The 21,334-nt window shown below is 39.9% G+C and overlaps 1 protein-coding gene across 7 annotated transcripts in view; it reads left to right on the top strand.

Moving 5' to 3' along the window:
* SPTB (spectrin beta, erythrocytic) overlaps positions 1-21,334 on the top strand; it is a 127,928-nt gene that overhangs the window by 102,565 nt on the left and 4,029 nt on the right. For 5 of the 7 annotated variants that reach the window (XM_034433827.3, XM_034433831.3, XM_034433826.3 and 2 more), the window contains 3 exons: positions 14,765-15,027; positions 19,050-19,223; positions 20,790-20,832. In XM_034433827.3, coding sequence (XP_034289718.1) covers positions 14,765-15,027; positions 19,050-19,223; positions 20,790-20,832 — 480 coding nt within the window. Of the gene's footprint in view, positions 1-724; positions 849-1,121; positions 1,583-14,764; positions 15,028-19,049; positions 19,224-20,789; positions 20,833-21,334 lie in introns of those variants that run through there. The other 2 variants (XM_034433833.3, XM_034433832.3) reach the window with 2 other exon arrangements.

A 21,334-nucleotide genomic window follows, 5' to 3' on the forward strand; every position in this document is an offset into this window, starting at 1 on the left:
TTCTGTTGGTTCTGTTTCAACTCCATCCAAGATACAAAAAGCCTAACAGATTGTATACATCTTGAGATGCTGCCTTTGGACAGTGACAAAGTAAGGGAGGAACTAACAGTTTTTCACAGTATAGCTGAGAATGACTTAAGACTAGAGTGTCTGGTTTATGGATTGGGGAAAAGATTAAGACAATTACAAAGGACCCTGTTTATGCAATGGTTAATGGAGGTGGGGAAAGATCCATTGTGCCTGGTATAGTCTAGGGACCATTGAATTTTGTTCCTTAGTCCAATGGTGCTGTGTAGTATTATTTTAAAACCTATATTGTTATCTTTTAAAATCTGAAATGTCATTTATTTAAAATTCTTTAATGTCTGCATTTGCTACCATCCTTTCTGGCTCTTGTGTTGCTACTGTTTTTATATAATTCCTCCTTTTGTAATTAGAATCTTCAATAAGACATTGTGTTTTTTATAATAATCATGAGTTTATATCCTTTGGTCCTTTTCATAAGTTGGAAGGGAAAATCCCATTATTTTAAAGAATTTTTGAGCCAATGAAAGATTCTGTTAAAGGAAGAGAGAGATGTGATTCTTCTGTATACCCTCATAGTAAGCTTTGGTATTATTGTAGAGATTTTCCCAGGAACATACCTTCTGGGGGTCCCAGGGAGCTGTTGGGAAGAGGGAAGAAAAGATAAACATAGTCTCTCCTTTTCTTCTGTTATCCATAGGTTCAGTTGGAAAGGCACAACTGCATTTAACTGATTCTGTTTTTCTGAGAAGCAAAAAATGACATTTTCAACTGTCCAAGTCAGAACATTTAACATCTACATAAAACCATAAATTATGATATGTATAGAATTAGAGTTCTTGACATATCTTACAGACTCCTTTGCAGAGGTATTCTGGAGAGCCCTGTTGCATAATCAGCTTTGTATGTCAACATCCTTAACCAACAGCTTCAAAGGCTATTTGTCACATTTATCTACAGATGTAATATTTGATAGTTATTAGGAACTTACTCTGGAATTCAACAGTGTAACTGTCAAAAGAAGAATATATCCATTCTTAATTTAATCAGTGATCATTTTCTTTAGAGTAATTCTTGAGAGACTTTCCTCTTTGCAGGCCTGATCCTGAGCTGTATATGCAGCCCAAGAAGCCTTGGCTTCCAAGTGATTTTATTTAGCCCAGCTGTATCAAACGAATGAATGCAGAGAGATTCATCACCTGATCTTCCTGCTGATCCTGTGAAGTTTTCCTGTTTCTTTCCTACAGTTTTCAAGGCTTTATGAATCACAAATTGAAACTTTAACTGGAAAATCCCTTGCAACCAGAAGAAAGGGGCTTTATTTTTTTATACATTTGGAAAATCATTTGTAAAAGGTCTATAGCGTGTAAGGACTTTGAATCAGGCCCTATCAAAATATTTTATACCCCATCAAAATATTTTATAATTATTTTTACTTGCTTAATTATTTTTTACTTGCTTTCTCTCCTTTCTAAATTTTCTTAAGCAGTCAAGATAGGCTTGTGAGCTCTCAACACGGAAATCTTAAAATAAAAGATACTCAGGAGTTTATAACAACAGGCATTGTTTTGGAGATGGTAACTTACTCTTAAGCCACTTCTCCAAGTCTGGTATTCTTTTTAAAATCATTTTCCTTAGAAGGCAAGCAGTGGGGATATGGGTAGTAAATATATACAAAGAGAAAGTATATATCCTCATGCTAGAAGTTGAATCTGAATACCCTTATTACTCAGGTGGGTCTATGTTTCAGGGTTTCTATACCACTGCTTTCTTGCCCACCATTCTGTTCAGGCCTGTCCGAGATAGCCCAGATCTGCTCAAGGCCAAACCAGATGTCTGACTATGAAGCAGAGAATGAAGATTAATTGGGATCATCAGAAAGATTAAAAACATAATGTCTACAGACTTCACAGGATTTTTTTTGTCAAATGGAAGATTTGTTTCCCCAGCATCACCTATAGGATCAAAGACCGAACGGAGAAAAAAATTACAGAACACGGTGACATGGCCTGGGAACGGGTAGTTCCATTTCAATACCCTATCAGTTAATTATGTATCTGATAGCTCCTTCCCTATTTCATACTGAACCATCACAACTATGATGAGTGGGAGGTCGCCAGAATCCAACACAGCAAAACCTGAAGGATGTGTTCCTGGATAGGGAAATATTAGATTATGCCAATACTCATCATGTCTGTTGCATTGTAGCATGGAAAATGAAGTAGCTGTTCTTGTGGGAAAGAAAAAATTAACAAATTCTGTGATTTCCCTTTCCTGTAATAGTTTGTGCAACATGGTAGTAGACAAAAGTCAGCAACAGGTTAAATTGGGAAAAATTAAGAGCATGATTGATTATTTCATCTTGCAGTCAGAGCTCCCATACATCTCAGTGAATTGTACAAAACCTATTTTAAGTGTTTAAAACAAAAACATAGCAAGTATGTTTGAAAAATACTTATTATTTGAAAGAAACTTTTATTTTAAATCAGAACTATCAAGAGGAAAACGATTTGGGCCAAAAATAATTGAAAAGAAACTATTATAACTGGCTTGGGAAGTTCTAGGGATGGTGCGCAAATTAGTTCAGTAATCTATTGCATGATACATTATTTGGATTGTCTTCTGTGAAACGTAAGTTCCAAAAATTATTTATAGAAGTAAATATATGCATATAAAGGTATTTATACAAACTTCACACAATTGTATGTCTTGTAGGGCTATTGTGTCTCTTGAAAATACAGTGGAATAATTTGTTGATAAGAATAGCATCCTCACATCTCCAGAAAAAACAGAATTTATTCTGTAGATGGAAGAGGAAAAGAAACACAGAGGATAGAATTCATAGCTAATGCCCTTTCCTCACTAATGTGCATTAGCCAATTATCACTGAGGCCATATAAAATCTGTCTTCATTACTGTTGACACAAAGATGGTTGGGTGACACTTTTAAGATACTATAAATGTCCAGCAAAGAAATAGCCTAACACCAAGCTCTTTGCTAGACATTCAGTGAGTGATCTTGGTATATTGCCGGTTTCTCCTGGAAAAAATGCACAAGTTTTTTATGCTTGCATATAGAAAGAGGAAAAGGACCATCACCTGATTGTATCATTTCTTTAAAATGTCTGGAAAAATATCCATCATATTGATTTTTAGGTAACATTGCATCTGCTTTAGAGGCACATTTCTACTCAAAGTAGAATGGATGGATTTATTTATCAAATTTATATGGCCACTCATCTCACACAAAGTGAGTCTGGGCAGCATACAACAATTAAGACAATAAATATATATAAAACAGTCATTAAAATATAAAAAAATATAAGGCACAAGAGAGAGTGAATTTTAAATGCAGTAGCATAGCAATAGTACTTGGACTTAAATACCACTTCGCAGTGCTTTACAGCCCTCTCTAAGTGGTTTACAGATCAGCATATTGCCCCCAACAATCTGGGTCCTCTTTTTACTGACCTTGAAAGGATGGAAGGCTGAGTCAACCTTGAGCCTCTCAGAATTGAACTCCTGGAGTGGACAGTGAGTTAGACTTGCAATACTTCATTCTAACCACAGTGCCACCACAACTCATGGTAGGGGAGCCATTTTAGGATTTCACTGGTCCCTTGAGATGTCCAGTCTTGTTGATACAACCAGGTCTTAAGAAACCTCTGGAATATTAACAGGGATAAAGCTAACCTCACCTTAAGGGGGAGAATATTCCACAAGGTAGGTGACACAGGAGAAAAAACCCACCATCTGGAATTGGTACCTACAACATGCCTTCTCTACTAGATCTGATGGGAGGGGTAAATATAATTAGAAAAAAGCTGCCTTCAAATAACTCAGCCCCATGCCATGAAGGCTTTAAATGTTAAAACCAGCAAATTAATTGAACCCAGAAGCAAACTAGCAACCTGTGAATTTATGGAACAGAGGTGTGATGGCTACTCTAGAAGCACACATAACTTTCTGCACCACTGCATTCTGCACCAGCTGAAGCTTCTGGATGCCCTCAAGAGCAGTCTCATATAGAGCGTGTTATAATGCTCCAGGAGGTGACTAGAGTATAACTGTCAGCAGAGCCCCCCAAGCCAGGAACCAGCACAACTGATGCACAACCTGAAGCTGTGTGAAGAAATTCCTAGTTTCCACTACCACTTCAGGTGGTTTATGCACAACTCTGAGGACCTTGCCCACGCCCTTGGGTTTGACAAGTTCAAACAGTCTCCAGATAAGTTTCCCCCACCCCTCCACCAGGCATCTCCTTTGGACTTGTAACGAGGCCATGTCAACTCCCGAGTGAATTCAAGCAACTTTGACAGATTTTAAATAGATTCTTCTACATGCCTTTGTAAGAGGTTCTCTGATCCCCCCATCCCACCCGAGGGGGCTCATGCAAGCACATAGGATTACTATCTGTTAATGAAATAAGGGCATAGTAGTACAGATAATCCTCGGTTTACAACCGCAATTGGGCCCAAAATTTCTGTCATTGAATGAGACATTTGTTAAGTGAGTTTTGCCCCATTTTACTACCTTTCTTGCCACAGTTGTTAAGTGAATCCTTACAGTTGATAAATTAGTAACCTGATTGTTAAGTGAATTTGGCTTCCCTATTGACTTTGCTTGTTAGAAGGTCGCAAAAGGGGATCACATGACCCCAGGACACTGCAACCATCATAAATATGAATCAGTTGCCAGCCATCTGAATTTTGATCACATGATCATGGGGATGCTGCAAAGGTCATAACTGAAAAATGGTCATAAATCACTTTTTTCATGCAATTGTAACTTTGAACGGTCACTATATGAACTGTTATAAAGTCGAGGACTATCTGTACTGGGGCTTTGCTGCCCTTCCTGCCTTTATAGCAGCTGTGACTCACTTTGGTGGAGTTCATCCCTTGCCAAGTACTAGCAATACTCTAAATGTATCCTCTCATTTCATCTTCCTCAATTCATCCATAGGCCTTGGGGAATGATGGGTTCCATGAGAGGAGAGAGGTTGCATTATCTCCACCATCATGTTAAATATTGCTTTCCTGACATAATTCAGAATTCAAGATACTTCTTCCACTGCTTAGCTGCAAACGCTACGGGTTCCAGGAGGCTCATTCATGGAAAAACCTAGCAAATCCTACCTTTGTCTTGATTGGCATACCCATTGGCCTTCTACTGGAGGCATCTCAAGTCTCTGAAGTTCTTCCATCTCAAATCTAAGATTTTGCACATGTGTTTTGGGACTTCTCCTATTAGCAATCCTGACAATGTACTTTGTATACTTGTCATAGATATAGCCAATGGAGGAGTTCTACAGCAGATAAATTAGCTTTTTTAGTATGATGGGGAGCACCACAGCTCAGATGTATCAAATAAGATTCAACCTAGAAAGGAGAAATTTTCTGACAGTGAGAACAATCAACCAATGGAACAGTTTGCCTTCGGAAGTTGTGGGAGCTTCATCACTGGCGGCCTTCAAGGGGAGATTGGACGACCATTTGTTGGGGATGGTGTAGAGTCTCCTGCTTGGGCGGTGGGTTGGACTAGATGAACAACAAAGTCCCTTCCAATTCTGTTTATCTATCTAAGTTCAAAATTATACAGGCAAAATTTTCACATGCACCACCAACAAAATGCAAGTAATAAATTTTACATTGTTTTTCAGAGTCACAGTTGATACTTCTGAAGACATTATTTAGCCATGAAAATCTTCATCTTGTATTTACAAAGGCACACACTTCATCTACGTTCTATATTTATTCTAAGACAATGGTGTATCTGAGTATTTTAAAACACTTTGCATTCATTTTTCCACTGAGAAGCACAGGTCATTTCTTTGTGAGGAATAACATTTTATACACTGGATACCTCCAGGCTGAAGGTTTCAAGTGCTATCAATTAAAAATAAAAGATCCAGCAATTTTATTTTTTTCCCTTTTTAATAGATTCCCTCTATCGTTAAAAAAGCAGCAGCAATGGACAAATATTGGTGGTTTCCAAATAGAAGATGGTAACTCCGCATTGCTGTAAAATTCTGTGAATCTGACAAAGGATGAAAAAAAGTAATAAAAGTTTCAGGGGTTGGCCTTACTTTCCCATAGCGTTGATACGTTTTCTTCATTATCTGTGCAAGATATACAACCATCAGCTACACCAGCAACTCACCCACAAAAAAGATTTGTCGCCTTTTTCTGGACTTTGCTATCTTTTGCCACCTTTGCAACATTCAACAAAATTTCACAAACTTTAGCAAAAGTTGTATGCCATCTGTTAAGCCAAGGAGTAGTCTGCATCAGGGGTGGGTTCTACTTACCTTTACTACTAGTTCGCAGCAGCGCCACGTGCACGCACAGAAGTTTCCTGATGACGTCCGGATTGGTGGGTGGAGCCTCCCACCAGTTTTACTACCAGTTCTTGCGAACCGGTCCGAACTGGGAGCAACCCACCACTAGTCTGCATGCATTTCCCAGTACTCCCGTTTATGTCCTGTTACCAATTTAAAAGGCAAATTATAAAATTTAATAAAAAATGGAATTAGAATAAGACAAAACTAAAAGCTTGGTAAAAAAGATACATTTTTATTATTTTGCTAAACACCAGGACAATAGAAACTAAGTACACTTCTTTAGCTTGGGGTCACACAGAGAAGAAATGCTCCCATATACTAGATATGGGACATCTTCAAAAAGGCCTGCTTACTGATCTAAGTAAGTGGGCAGGTTTATAGCAGGGGAAATAGCTCCTCTGAAAGTCAGGTCTACACCATTTACAGCTTTAAAGTTCAAACCAGGACTAAATTATGTCTAATAAGCAATTAGCAGCTACTGCGGAGCTTTCAAAACAGGCATTATATGGCTCTATATCCTGAACCCAGATGTCTACATTTTGCACCAGTTGGATGTACAGTATGTTGCACTGGTGATGAGAGCATGGATAAACATTGCAAAATGACAACTGGCTCAAGAATAAACACAGCTGGCATGCACTAGTCGTACTTGTGCAAATGTACTTCTTGCCATCACCCTCGGCTGCAAATCTAATGATGGCTGGAATCAAGAAATACTCCCAAGATGCACACCTGCTCTTTTGAAGAAATGACAACCTCCCAAAAACAGATTCACCTCAGTCGCCAAAAGTCTAATTTCCTTTTCCCAGCCAACCACCAACCTGTCCTCGCTTACCTGCACTTCAACCAGTTGCAATCTCCCATCATCCCTCTCCCCAACAGGTAGTACTTCTATAATATTTGCTCCAAGAACATATTTTATTCCTCATTGTCCTCATCTCATAATACGATGTCATAATTTGTAAGACCTGCAGTACATCACAGCTGATCCACCCTATTAGAATACCAGCTCTACCCCAATACTTGGATAAGAAAACAACAGACCAGAATGGGACAACTTGCCGCAGTCAGCTCACCATGGCCAACTCGCCGCAGGACAACGCGCTGAGGGACAATTTAACAATTCAATTTAATTATTTAAAATAGTTAAAAATATTTTAATTTTTGTCATTCACATTTCATTTTGGCATCCTTCCTTTAATGATTCTATTCCAGTATTTCTTAAAATATTACTGTAACTCTTGTTGCACGGCAAGTTGCCCTGTGACGAGTTGGGTGTGGTGAGTTGTTGTAGACCCACAACAGGGTGGGTCAGCTCTTCACTTCTGGGCAGTATCCTTTTTACACTTGGGAAGCAAATTGTATCATCTTTAAGCAGAGGCATTCTACCTGGGCAAGCCTTTATGTACACTGAGAGCATATGCACCAAGACAAATTCCTTGTGTGTCCAATCACACTTGGCCAATAAAAAATTCTATCCTATCCTATCCTATCCTATCCTATCCTATCCTATCCTATCCTATCCTATCCTATCCTATCCTATCCTATTCATCAGTCTGATCCTGTAAAGGGCAGGGACAGCTTTTGTCTTTGTAGCTCTTTATTCAGTGGGTTCTGATGTAGCTTCTGGAAACTGGGAATGTTGCTTAATCTTCTTCAGGCTTTTATGCTTCTCACGGCTAATTGTGCTGTTTCTTTCACTACTTATTTCTTCCTCCTTAGTCATTTTAATGCTCTTTTATATAACTGGCTTATGAAATCCTGGGACTTTCCTTTGCATTTTTTAAAAAGTCTCCAGCTATCTCTTATTCTGTTCAGCCCTTCAGAGTAACATTTATTTGTCCATTTTTCTTTTTTTACTTAGTTCACCAAAGTGTCTTTAACAGACATCCAGAAGGTTCTTCTTCTAAGGCATCATCTCTTTATCCATGTAAGATTTCTTCCTGTATCTTCTCCTTTCTGCAGAATAACCTTAAGTTTCAAAAATCTTGAGCCTTTTGCTAGTTTCAGCTTGCTAGTTTTTGGGGGGCCTGTCTTGAACTTTTTTTCTCTAAAAAGCTAATCTTCTGTGTTGTCTCTTTGAATGATTTCTTCTGTGTTGTCCATTTGAATCACAGTTCTATCTCTGTTATAACATTTCTCATTCTGAGACATCATAAATTGCACCTATTTGTGGAATTACCAGTCCCATCAAATACTTTCTGTGGTTTTTATCTCTCTCTGCTTCCAACCAGACAATGTTATCGTTGTTAACTTGGTCACCAGAAATTTGTAGAAATTTGGTTTCATAAGACTCGCTATGCAGTACATTAGAATTGTGGCAAATCACAAAAAGAGCAGCAAGCCATGTTCTACATGTTTTAAAGTTAATCAAGAAAAAAAAAATTTTTTTTTTTATGAAGTTTGGTCAAGCCATGATTTTCCTAGTTCACTGCTGTGCTCCCAAGATAACTAGTTGTAACAAGAAAACCAGAGGCGCAAATGAGATGGCTAGAATAGTAAAGGTAAAGGTTTCCTGTCCAGTTGTGTTCAACTCTAGAGCACGGTGCTCATCTCCATTTCTTAGCTGAAGGAGCAAGCGTTGTACGAAAACATTTTCTGTGGTCATGTGGCCAGGATGGCTATATGCGAAAGACACACAGAAACATGTTTATCTTCCCATCTAAGTGGTACCTATTAATCTCACATTTACATGCTTTCAAACAGTGGTGAAATTCAATTTTTTTTACTACCGGTTCTGTGGGCGTGGCTTGGTGGGCGTAGTGTGGCTTGGTGGGCATGGCAGGGGAAGGATACTGCAAAATCCCCATTCCCTCTCCACTCCAGGGGAAGGATACTGCAAAATCTCCATTCCCACCCCATTCCAGGGGAAGGATACTGAAAAATCCCCATTCCCTCCCTACCCCAGGGGAAGGACCCTGCAAAATTCTGATTCCCTCCCCAGTCCTGGGGGAAGGATATTGCCAAATCTCCATTCCCACCCCACTCCAAGGGAAGGATACTGTAAAATCTCCATTCCCACCCCACTCCTGGGTGAAGGATATTGCAAAATCTCCATTCCAGTGGTGGGTTCCAACCGGTATTACCACCAGTTCTCTTCGCACACACGCTTTGCGCAAGCGCATTAGGTTTCTGCCCAGCTGAGCTGCGGCAATCCACTCTGCCGCACCAATCAGCTGGGCTAAAAAACGAGAAATAAAGGTATGAATAATGCGGGGGCGGGCGGGAGGGCCCAGCTCCCAGTCAAAGAGAACCTGTTCGGTGACATCATCACCACTACCAGCTCGCCCAAACCGGGCCGAACTGGGAGCAACCCACCACTGCTCCATTCCCTCCCCATTCCAGGGAAAGGATACTGCAAAATCCCCATTCCCTCCTCACTCCAGGGGAAGGATACTGCAAAATCTCCATTCCAACCCCACTCCAGGGGAAGGATACTGCAAAATCTCCATTCCCACCCCACTCTAGGGGAAGGATACTGTAAAACCCCATTCCCTCCCCACTCCAGGGGAAGTATACTGCAAAATCTCCATTCCCACCCCATTCCAGGGGAAGGATACTGCAAAATCCCCATTCCGTCCCTACCCCAGGGGAAGGACCCTGTAAAATTCTGATTCCCTCCCCACTCCTGGGGGAAGAAACCGGGCCGAACCGGGAGCAACCCACACTGCTCCATTCCCTCCCCACTCCAGGGGAAGGATACTGCAAAATCTCCATTCCCACCCCACTCCAGGGGAAGGATACTGCAAAATCCTCATTTCCACCCCACTACAGGGGAAGGATACTGCAAAATCTCCATTCCCACCCCATTCTGGGGCCAGCCAGAGGTGATATTTGCCGGTTCACCAAACTACTCAAAATTTCCGCTACCAGTTCTCCAGAACCTGCTGGGTTTCACCTCTGCTTTCAAACTGCTAGGTGGGCAGGAGCTTGGGCAGGAATGGGAGCTCACCCATTACAAAGGAATAGTGATTTTATAATCTAAGAATTTAGCTTCATCGGTATCTTCTACCACAGTAATAGAAAATAATGCACTGAGAATTCCTGGACAGCTAGTGCATGACATTACAGAAGAATTGTATCCTAAAGAGGAAGAGAGAAGCTCTGAAAGCATTTTGCCAAAGAATACCTTTGGGGCAAATTGCTTTTTCAACAATTGTTTAAGATCAATCTTTCATGGTATGATTGTATAGGTGTTTTTTTCCGTATTGCATATCAGTAGAATGCATATTTTGCTGGGAGTCATATGAAATAGCGAGGATGAAAGAAACCACCTGCTAAAAGAATTCATGTTAATTGAAAATAGAATCTGAGTCTTCTGTGAGAGGCTTACTGAGAAATATAGAATACCTGCATGCCTCTGAAAATATTTAACCTGGAGTCTATGTACTATGGAGTTTATCCTTAATTATGCCAACGTTTCAAGATATATGCAGCAGTGGTGGGTTTCAAATTTTTTTACTACCAGTTCTGTGGGTGTGGCTTAGTGGGCGTGGCATGGCTTGGTGGGCGTGGCAGGGGAAGGTTACTGCAAAATCCCCATTTCCTCCCAATCAGCTGGGACTCAGGAGGCAGAGAATAGATGGGGGTGGGGCCAGTCAGAGGTAGTATTTAATGGTTCTCCGAACTACTCAAAATTTCCGCTACCGGTTCTCCAGAACTGGTCAGAACCTGCTGAATACCACCTCTGATATGCAGATATTCTCTCTCTCTCTCTCTCTCTCTCTCTCTCTCTCTCTCTCTCTCTCTCTCTCTCTCTCCCCCTCTCCCTCTCCCTCTCCCTCTCCCTCCCTCCATCTCTCTCTCTCTCTCTCTCTCTCTCACACACACACACACACACATTGCTGTGTTAACAGACAGTTGATGTTTTCACTTTACAAGAGACTTTAATAAACAACCCATTTTTTCTTCCTTCTACAATGAAGGGCCTAATTTAGGGCTGGGGCTTGCATTTTAGAGTTTGGACCAAAAGTAGCTCCAAAGTCAATAGCTTTGGATAAACAAAGCTTTTCATTTTCACAATCTGTATAAAGATTTATCATCTGAATGGCAATTTACCTGAAGCCTACTTATAAAAGCACAGTCCATAGGTAATGAATTTCTCCCTACACAATAAAAAGACACATCTATCTTGTTAAATGAGCCGATTCCCTTTAGAGGAATCCTCTGAGAGTCATATTGATTGTGGCAGAGTACAAACACAATAAATAAATAAAACTGACAATTTTCTTTGGCACAAGACAAAAGCCCATTTTGACTTGTGGAGTCTATTTGTTGGATCTGGAAGAGAAACTCTGTTGAGCAAATTATCCTTGTCCCCAATCTCTCTTAATGCACTATTTTGTTTGATGTTATTCTTAAATATTATTAGGCCCATATAACTCTTCCATGCCATAACATTAAAAGACAAATGAAATCCATTCAGGACAGATATTAAACAGTCACCTAAAAGCAGCAGAGGCTGTCACAATAACACAATGATTTATAAGTACTACAAATATAATAAACATAATATAGCAGCAGAAATATAAAAAAGATTTAAAACATCAGGTACTACCTATCTTTGACTACTGCTAGAAGAATAATGAGGACAGCATTATGAGGTGCTTCTGAGAGGATATTCTATAGTCAGGGTGGGCTATGTGGGGGAGACAGACAGCAATGGAAAGGATCACTGAGCACAGATCTGCTGCATATTATATGTGCAGTATAGATAGGCAGGTTCCATTGTCTTCAGCTATAACTCTGTACAATATGTGCTTACCTGAACACAAGCCCTATTAAATGTAATGAGACTTATTTTATATGAATATTATGCTTGCAAATCAACAGTAAACAGCAGGATCAAGATTGGCTCTGAGTCTTGTTGAGCACTTTTTCTTATGAAGAGATGAAATGCATGCCTTGATCCATAGTCTCACTATGGCTTTGTACATATTGCATGCATTGTGGGTTCAGCAAACTGATATCATGAAGATGCATCTGCCTTTCCTATTTTTCATTAAATGATTTCCAAATATGCATCTGATATGGTCCTATCCATGTAGGTCAGGCTCTTTGGGCATTATAGCAATGTAAGATTTATATATATTAACTGCCCCTCTGCAATATCAGTCCTTCCTCTTTAATCTCTAATGTCCCAGTTTTAATCATTTTTTGAAAAGTGTTTTAAATATTACATTTAAATAATTACATTTTAACAATTAATAATTACATTTTCTTGGGAAAAAAAACCCATAGTAGTTAATGATGTTTTTGTATACTATAAAGGTAGGGACGCGGTGGCTGAGTGGCTAAGACGCTGAGCTTGTCGATCAGAAGGTCAGCAGTTCATTGGTTCGAATCCCTAACACCGCATAATGGAGTGAGCTCTTGTTACTTGTCCCAGCTTCTGCCAACCTAGCAGTTCGAAAGCATGTAAAAAATGCAAGTAGAAAAATAGGGACCACTTTGGTGGGAAGGTAACAGAGCTCCGTGCGCCTTTGGCATTTAGTCATGTCGGCCACATGACCATGGAGACGTCTTCGGACAGACCTAGCTCTTCAGTTTAGAAACGGAGATGAGCACCATGCCCTAGACCGGAGATGACTAGCACGCATGTGCGGGGGAATCTTTACCTATACTAATTATATGCAAAACTATATACTTTAAAAAAGAACATAGAACTCCTGCATAATTAATTATATGCTTTACAGTAAAAAAGCCTAATTTAAAATAAAGGAAAATGGCTCCAAAAAAGTAAACAAAACTAAGAACAATAATAACAAAAATAGCAGATTATTCAATTATATTACTTTTCAGTATCATCCTATATGATTCAGTTCTTAACAATGAACTGAAGCTAGATTATATGGAATTATATTGTCTGGTCTTTCTTCTCTTTCAATAATCTGCAAGACTACCACACTTAAGAGCAACTAATCTCTAGATCCATGGCTCCAATATAAAGTTGCTGTAACCCCCTCAAATTCATAGGAAACTGATTGGAATGAAAAAAATCATTCACAATCTTTTGTAACATTGCATGAAGCTACACTCCATAAAAGTTTACCAAAAAACTGGGGGGGGGGAGCACAAAAAATGAAGCAGTTCTCCCAATGCAGGTTTGTATGAGATGCAAAGGTCTACAGGAGATGGCTCTCCTGCTTTAGCATACATGAGTTTGTTTCAGATGAGTTAATCATGAAGAAGCTCACCAAAAGTTGACTGCAGGGAGTTGCTATGGATATTTTCCTCTTTCTTTAAAGGAAAAACACAAAAAAAATGACAATAGAGTTGTGATGGCGAACCTATGGTATGCAAGCCACAGGTGGCATGCGGAGCCATATCGGTGGGCATGTGAGCTCAGCTGCGGCACGCATGCGCATGCTGGCCAGCTGATTTTCAGGCCTTCTGGGCCACCCGGAAGTAGGGAAACAGGCCATTTCTGGCCTCCGGAGGGCCTCCGAAGGGATGGGGAAGGCCGTTTTTGCCCTCCCCAGGCTCCTAGAGAGGCTCTGGAGCCTGGGGAGAGCAAAAAATGGGCCTACCGGGCCCACTGTGCCAACAGTGTGTGGGGGGGTGTCATGCGCACATGTGCGGGGCACATAGAGTTATGGGTGCGGGCATGTGCATGCGCAACCCCACCCACACTCCTCTCACTTCTGGCACGCAATGGCAAAAAGGTTAGCCATCACTGCAATAGAGCATTGTATCTTGGACACAAGGAGAAAAGATACGCTGCACCAACCTAAAGTGACTAATAAGTACCAGCCGTTCCCATCCTAGGGAATACCTGATTGATCAGATTTTATAAATCTTCAAGCTATTGGAGCTTACTGATGGCTTCTCTCACTCAGGGGCAAGAATGAGGTGAAGACAGTGACAGTGTCATGGGGATATAGGAATATACCTAAGCAATCTCTTTCTTCTGCTATGATATTTAAGATGCAAATGGGGACTCAGTCATAGAGCAACAATGCTGCTATATGGAGGAACTACAAGCTTGTCTCCTCTCATATAGTAAGATTCCTCTTGCTACTCAAGGGTTATCAGAAAGAACCAAGATGATTTCATAATATCTGGAAAAAATGCTTTGGGAATGGAGTATATTTTAAGTGTTTCTACCCTGATTTAAAATCCAGCATATTGCAATCCAGTATCCTAAGGAGAGAGAAATCCTAAACAATTCTCATGTTTGGACTAATATTTCATATGAACCGATTTCAGGCAAAAGAGGGAATTTTCTGAAGTATACTTATTGTTTGTTGTCTGAGATAAGTGTACAATTATAACAACCTATTTGGGATAATGTGAAGAATCAGGTTCTTCAGGGGAATGGCATGGGCCATCCTTAATGCCTAATCCCAGCATTGCTCCTAGTTTTACTTCAACTTTCTCTCATATTCATGCTTACAGCAGGCGCAAGACGACGAAACAGGTCATGACATAGCACCAGAAGAGCTGTCTGAAGACAAACTGCCTGAGACAGAGATCAACGTGGACACTGAAGAAATGTCCACAAAGGAATCTCTTTTTAAAGTGGTCCAGACCCCTGTGAGTGAAATTGATGAGACAGCAACCCTCCCAGCACAGATGGATAAATCCCACAGTGTACAACTTGAGGGTTACTTGGGGCGGAAGCATGACCTAGAGGCACCTAACAAGAGGGCTTCCAACAGGTACATACAATTGTTGTCTGGCTTCTGATCTGTTTTCAAATCCTATGTTGGAAGAATTTCAATATTGCTTTCTCTCTGATCTTTTTGCTGCTTTCTCCAGAAAGTATCAGCTCCTATGAATTCACAGCATTTTAGGGCAAAGGATAAATATGTATAAGTAATAGCACCAATATCATTAAGCCTGCAGATGGAAATATATCTCAAGTTTGAACTGTGTCAGAAGGAGAGAAACATTTATGTTTCCTGATTGTATTAAAAAAAATGTAGTGAAAATATGAGATTTTCCTCAGTATGAGTTTGTGGATAAAGGCAGTTGCACTGAAGAAGCTTAGTGATGCCACAATTAAGTCACAGTTGCCAACCAGAAAGGCAAGATATTGGCAGCTTTGCTTCAGGAAGCAATTTCAAAAGCTGAGGTAGTTCCCACCATTCTCCTAAACCCATGCAGACATCTAGATTTACCAAGTGAAAATACTGCTGCATCGAAGTTGAGAGATGACAGTGAAGGATCGGAAAATGCCATTGCATTTTTTCTATGTCATCAGAAAGTAAAGATCAGGCTGTAATTTTTTTTAAAAAAATTAAAACCTGCTAAGCATATTAACCTCATCAAAATATTCTGAAAGCTAAAGGCTACATGACTGCTTCAACTTCACCAGCCTCATTAACTGCCTCACAAAGGTTATTGATATTACAGTATTGATCTACCTAAACCTCTAAATGAGGCAATTTATATCACGGAATCTTTCTATTGTTCTGTCATGGTCTTCGTTTTTCTTCTGATACAGTATGTTTTTAAATCCCTTCTGCCAGGGTTTATTTTTCAGCTGAGATATAGAATGTTTAACTACATATATTTATTTTCCTTTACTCAAATTTAAATACTGTATATAAGAATGTATTTTCTAGCCATAAACATAGCATTTTAAAAATAGATGGTTTTACTCTCACAATTATTGCTCATAGCTAATCATTCATTTTTTTCCTCCTGAGAAATGTATCTTACCATTTGTCCAAATAGAGACTCTTTTTATCATGCCCTTATTTATTTTTTAAAAAATAAATTATTAAAATTTAAAAATTTAACAAGTTGTGAGAAATAATAGGGGCAATGATACATAGTTTTTTCCCTCTGGTTGAGAAATGTTGATAACCTATGATGCACATAAATATAGAGATAAATTATGAGCAAAAATATCTGGCAGATTTATATCAGATTCTTAGAAAACATTATCTGCAACTCTTCATCTGCCTCTCCAAGCTCTCCTCACAACCCAGAAACTTTATGGACCTTTCCCCACTTGCAACTATGGGCTAAACATGCCCTATCAGTGTTTTTCTCTGACATGTCCCCAGTGACGGGGGAACAAATCTTTACTGTCTTTGGTTTGACTAAAATATCCTTTTAGATTTTTTTTTCTTTTTAAAATTAAATATTCATCGATATAATTATTATTTGGGTAGCTCTGCAATTTATCTTCTGCAATACTGAATGCTTGCATTTTAATATGTAAAATGGCAAAAATATTTTTCATTTTACATGTTCTTTTTTAAAAAACTTTTTTTTTTATTTTATCGCTCTGAGCCATTGGATATAAGATGGTCTGCAGATAAATTTCATAATTAAATTTCATCTCCTTTGAGATTGGTCTGTCTCCTAGGAGTGAGAAGAATGGCCGAATGCTCCAATCACTACTCCCCTGTGCCATATGGCCAGGAGCTGATATAGATAGTATTTCATCTTTTATATATTGACCTTTTAATTGTCCAAAAGGCAGTACAGTACAAGAGAGTTAGGCAGTTTTTATTTATTCATTTATTTATTATCAAATTTATATACCGTCCTTCTCCCGAAGGACTCAGGGCGGTGTACAGCCAAAGTAAAAAACATAGATACAAACATTAAAATACAGTGAAAAAGATATATATGCGTTTGGCCCCATAATTAAAAGAACAATAACAAACCTATTAAAAACATTTTAAAATGTGTTAAGCCAGTCCGGCTTGCTGAAAAAGAAAGGTCTTCAGGGCACGGCGGAAGGCACCGAGGTCATGAATTCTTCGTATCTCTGGGGGCAGTAGATTCCAGAGGGCAGGTGCCCCCACAGAGAAGGCCCTCCCCCTGGGGGCCACCAGTCTACATTGCTTGGCTGATGGCACTCTGAGGAGGCCCTCTCTGTGGGAGCGCACAGGTTGGTGGGAGGCCATTGGTAGCAGCAGGCGGTCTCGAAGATATCCAGGTCCTACGCCATGGAGCGCTTTAAAGGTGATAACCAACACCTTGAAGCGCACCCGGAAGACCACTGGGAGCCAGTGCAGCACATGCAGGAGAGGTGTTATGTGGGAGCGCTATGCAGCTCCCGTAACTACCCACGCGGCCGCATTCTGAACCAGTTGGAGTCTCCTGGTGCTCTTCAAGGGGAGCCCCATGTAGAGAGCATTACTGTAGTCCAGGCGAGAGGTGACGAGGGCATGAGTGGCTGTGCACAAGGAATCCCAATCTAGGAAGGGCCGCAACTGGCGGATCAGGCGAACCTGATAAAAGGTCCCCCTGGCTACAGCCATCAGATGTTCCTCCAAGGACAGCTGCGTATCCAGGAGGACGCCCAAATTGCGAGCCCTCTCCGTGGGGGCCAACAACTCCCTCTCAATAGTCAGTGATGGAGTCAACTGACTATATCGGGATTCCGGAAACCACAGCCACTCAGTCTTGGATGGGTTGAGCCTGAGCCTGTTCCTCCCCATCCAGATCCGCATGGCCTCCAGGCACTGGGACATCACTTCAAGGGCATCATTGGGGTGGCCCGGGGTGGAAATGTACAGCTGGGTGTTGTCAGCGTACTGGTGGTACTTCAACCCAAAGTCACGGATGATCTCACCCAGCGACTTCACATAGATGTTGAACAAAAGGGGTGAGAGAACTGACCCCTGAGGCACCCACATATGAGGCGTCTCGAGGTCGACCTCTGCCCCCCTGCCAACACAAACTGCGACCGGTCCGAGAGAAAGGAGGAGAACCACCGTAACACGGTGCCCCCCATCCCCAACTCTTCCAACCAGCGCAGCATGATACCATGGTTGATAGTATCAAAAGCCGCTGAGAGGTCTAACAAGACCAGAACAGAGGAGCAACCCCTGTCCCAAGCCCTCCAGAGATCATCTACCAATGCGACCAATGCCGTTTCCGTTCTGTACCTGGGCCTGAAGCCCGACTGGAATGGATTTAGATAAGACGTTTCCTCCAGGTATTGTGGAAACTGTCGTGCCACCACACTCTCAACAACCTTCAACAACAAGTTGATGCTTTTAGAAAATAATTGATGGCAGCAGGAACTACCAAGCCACTACCCAAAAGTAGGAAGTGAAGTTAAGGTATGAATGCCCAGAAGGCTCTTAGAAAAGGAGGTTTGAAACCTCCCGGCTTCTACCCTAACAGATTCAACCATCATCTACAAAAAGCTATACATACTGTTTTGTTAAACTCATTGATTAGTCTTCATAAATTATATTGAATATTGGCCTAATAATTATGTTTTATTTAATTAATAGCATTTTAAAAAATAAATAAGCAAATCTGAAAACTTCCCATAAGATTTTTCTCAAGACTATCCACAGTAAGAGCAGCCCTACTGCCTTATTCAGGAAATCAACTGGGAAAGAATAAAACAAATGTTATTTATTTGACTTCTGAATATGGACAAGTGGAAATCATGTAGTGCAAACTTGCCCCACATTTCATCAGAAATCAGTCCAATTGGAGGGAGTGTTTAAAAAGTTTGGTTGGTTGGTTGGTTGGTTGGTTGGTTGGTTGGTTGGTTGGTTGGTTGGTTTGTTTATTTATTTATTTATTTATTTATTTATTTATTTATTTATTTATTTATTTATTTATTTATTTATTGGTTCGATTTATATGCCGCCCTTTTCCGGAGACTCAGGGCGGCTTACAATGCGTTAAGCAATGCGTGGTTCCTTAACTTATTCTGATTTTCCCATGATAAGGCATATTTCTTCCTTTGTGCTAGGTCCTGGAATACATTATACTGCGTGCTCAGAAACAGTGAGCTGACCTTCTATAAGGATGCCAAGAGCTTGGCTTTAGGTGTGCCTTACCATGGAGAGGATCCTTTCCGGCTGAAGAATGCCCTCTGTGAAGTAGCTGCAGATTACAAGAAGAAGAAACATGTCTTCAAGCTGAGGTAAGGCAGGCTGCCTCTGAGAACGCCCACTGTTTTGTAAGAGCAGGAACTGTCATAAAGGTAAACTCAGAGGTACACTACCTTTTTCACCCTTAATTTAAAAGCACACAAGGGATTGGTTTCCACAACTCAGCAAGACTAAGATTAAGAGTAGATATGGCAGACCAAAATAGTTGATTTAGATCAAATTGAGGGAAATTAAATTAATACAATTTCCTTTCTGTTTTAGTTTTGTGACACACTAACGGCATATACTCAAAAGATTGGGGATGGAGTTATTGGTAACCCGGCACACTGCGAGCTTTTCAGCATATGTTCATTTTGATCCTTGCAAATTAAAAAAAAAAAGTTTTAGCAGAGAGCAGATACCATTTACACTATGCAGGTACATGCTTTTGAACAAAAGTTATTCTGACAGTCCTGATTCCTGGAGAATGTTTACTCATAAGCAATAAAACAAATGTGCTAAAAGAGATTTTAGAAAAAAAGATGTCATTGGAACTGACCGAAGTTCTCTCTAATCCAAGGCACTATCCTTCCCCACATGGACAGTGGATACGAGGATAATAATGTTTTTCCTGCTGGTTTTTCTGCTGGCGTTTCCTTCAGTCCTGGAAGCAGCATGTAACAATAATGGCTGTAGATAATCCTAATCTTAAATTGCACTCATGTGTCAAATCTCATTTTAAAATCATTTAAATTAAGTATCATTCTTTATATGGCAGCAGCTGCAGTTCCCATAGCTTATATGACATATCAAGAACTTCCTCTGTCTTCCTCCATAGTCTTTCTCAAATTATTTTTGTTGTTATGGAAACAAAAAAATATCCTGGTTCATCCTTTTTTAAACAATTTTTATTAATTAAAAAACCTACCCAAATATTATTATCTTTCCTTGCAGAGTTGCAGACTGATAATTTTTATTGTCTTTTCCTGCACTTTTTTCAACTCAATATTTGTTTTGGGGTACAATTATATACAATATTTCAAACGTGGTCACTCCATAGATGCATAAAAAGGAGTTAACAATAAAATTTTTGTTTTTAAATTCCTTTCTCAAAGGCCCCAACATCTCCTTTTCACCCTGGGGTCAGTATCTCCCAAATATCCTTTTTCCTCCACCCTCATCAACCTTCATAACAAATGAGGACATTTTTACTCATTTTGGATCCTCTTATTTTTATATCTTTATCCCTTTTCACTGAGCCACATTTGCTATTTTAGTTCCTGCTCAGCCATTTTGGAAAGATTGTTCTGCAGCATTTTGCCCACGAAACACAGCTGCTGCTACTGCTGCTGCTCCTCATTGTAGATTCTATACAGCTTTGCCAGAAGCAGGAGGTTTCTTGAGGAAAGACGAAGAATGGCTGCTGACTTTAAAACTGACGTGACTGAATCAGATATTTTGGTATCTTCCAAGACCTTAAAGGTTTGATTGTTAAACATTCTACATTTATATTCTCCAACTGAGAATATTCAATTTGCACAATTCAAGTGCAAATATCATGTGATCTCTCCCCCAAAAAGATGTATCCTGCAGTATTTTCAAATTTTTATCTTTTGCAGACTCAGCAATGGGAGCGAATGGCTCTTCCATGGCAAAGATGAGGTAAGTGTTTGCATATTTTTCTCAGATATTGAAATATGGACTATATAGCATGATTAAGGGTCATTGGTATTATTTTGCTATTCAAATGCTTTGGTGTGCCTAATCAATTAACATTGACAGTGTCAAAGCCAATTGGACATACCTACTTAAATAGGAAGGAGGCAAAATAGATTTAAACTTTCTTCTGGAAAGAAAAAAAGGAAACTTCTGAATGATTGGAGCTGATTATCAATGAACAGCTCTGGAAAAGAGAACACTCAAATGAGTGGTGTTGCTCTTTTTGTTATTGATTCTCTGCCTGCTTTCTTCCCCCGGACTGCTTCTGTATTTTGGTAAATAAACAGATGATACCAAATATGGGCAGTTCTGTAGTGTTCTATTCTCTGAAGCTTTGGTAATAGAAAATGAGTATATTCATTTATTTCAAATACGTTTAGCCCATTTTTCTGCTTGAAAAACATCAGGTGGCTTCTTCAACCTGCAAATTCTATGGACCTGCACC

This window comes from Pantherophis guttatus, chromosome 1 (assembly GCF_059756535.1).
Source record: "Pantherophis guttatus breed Tessera chromosome 1, ASM5975653v1, whole genome shotgun sequence".
Lineage (NCBI taxonomy): Eukaryota > Metazoa > Chordata > Lepidosauria > Squamata > Colubridae > Pantherophis > Pantherophis guttatus.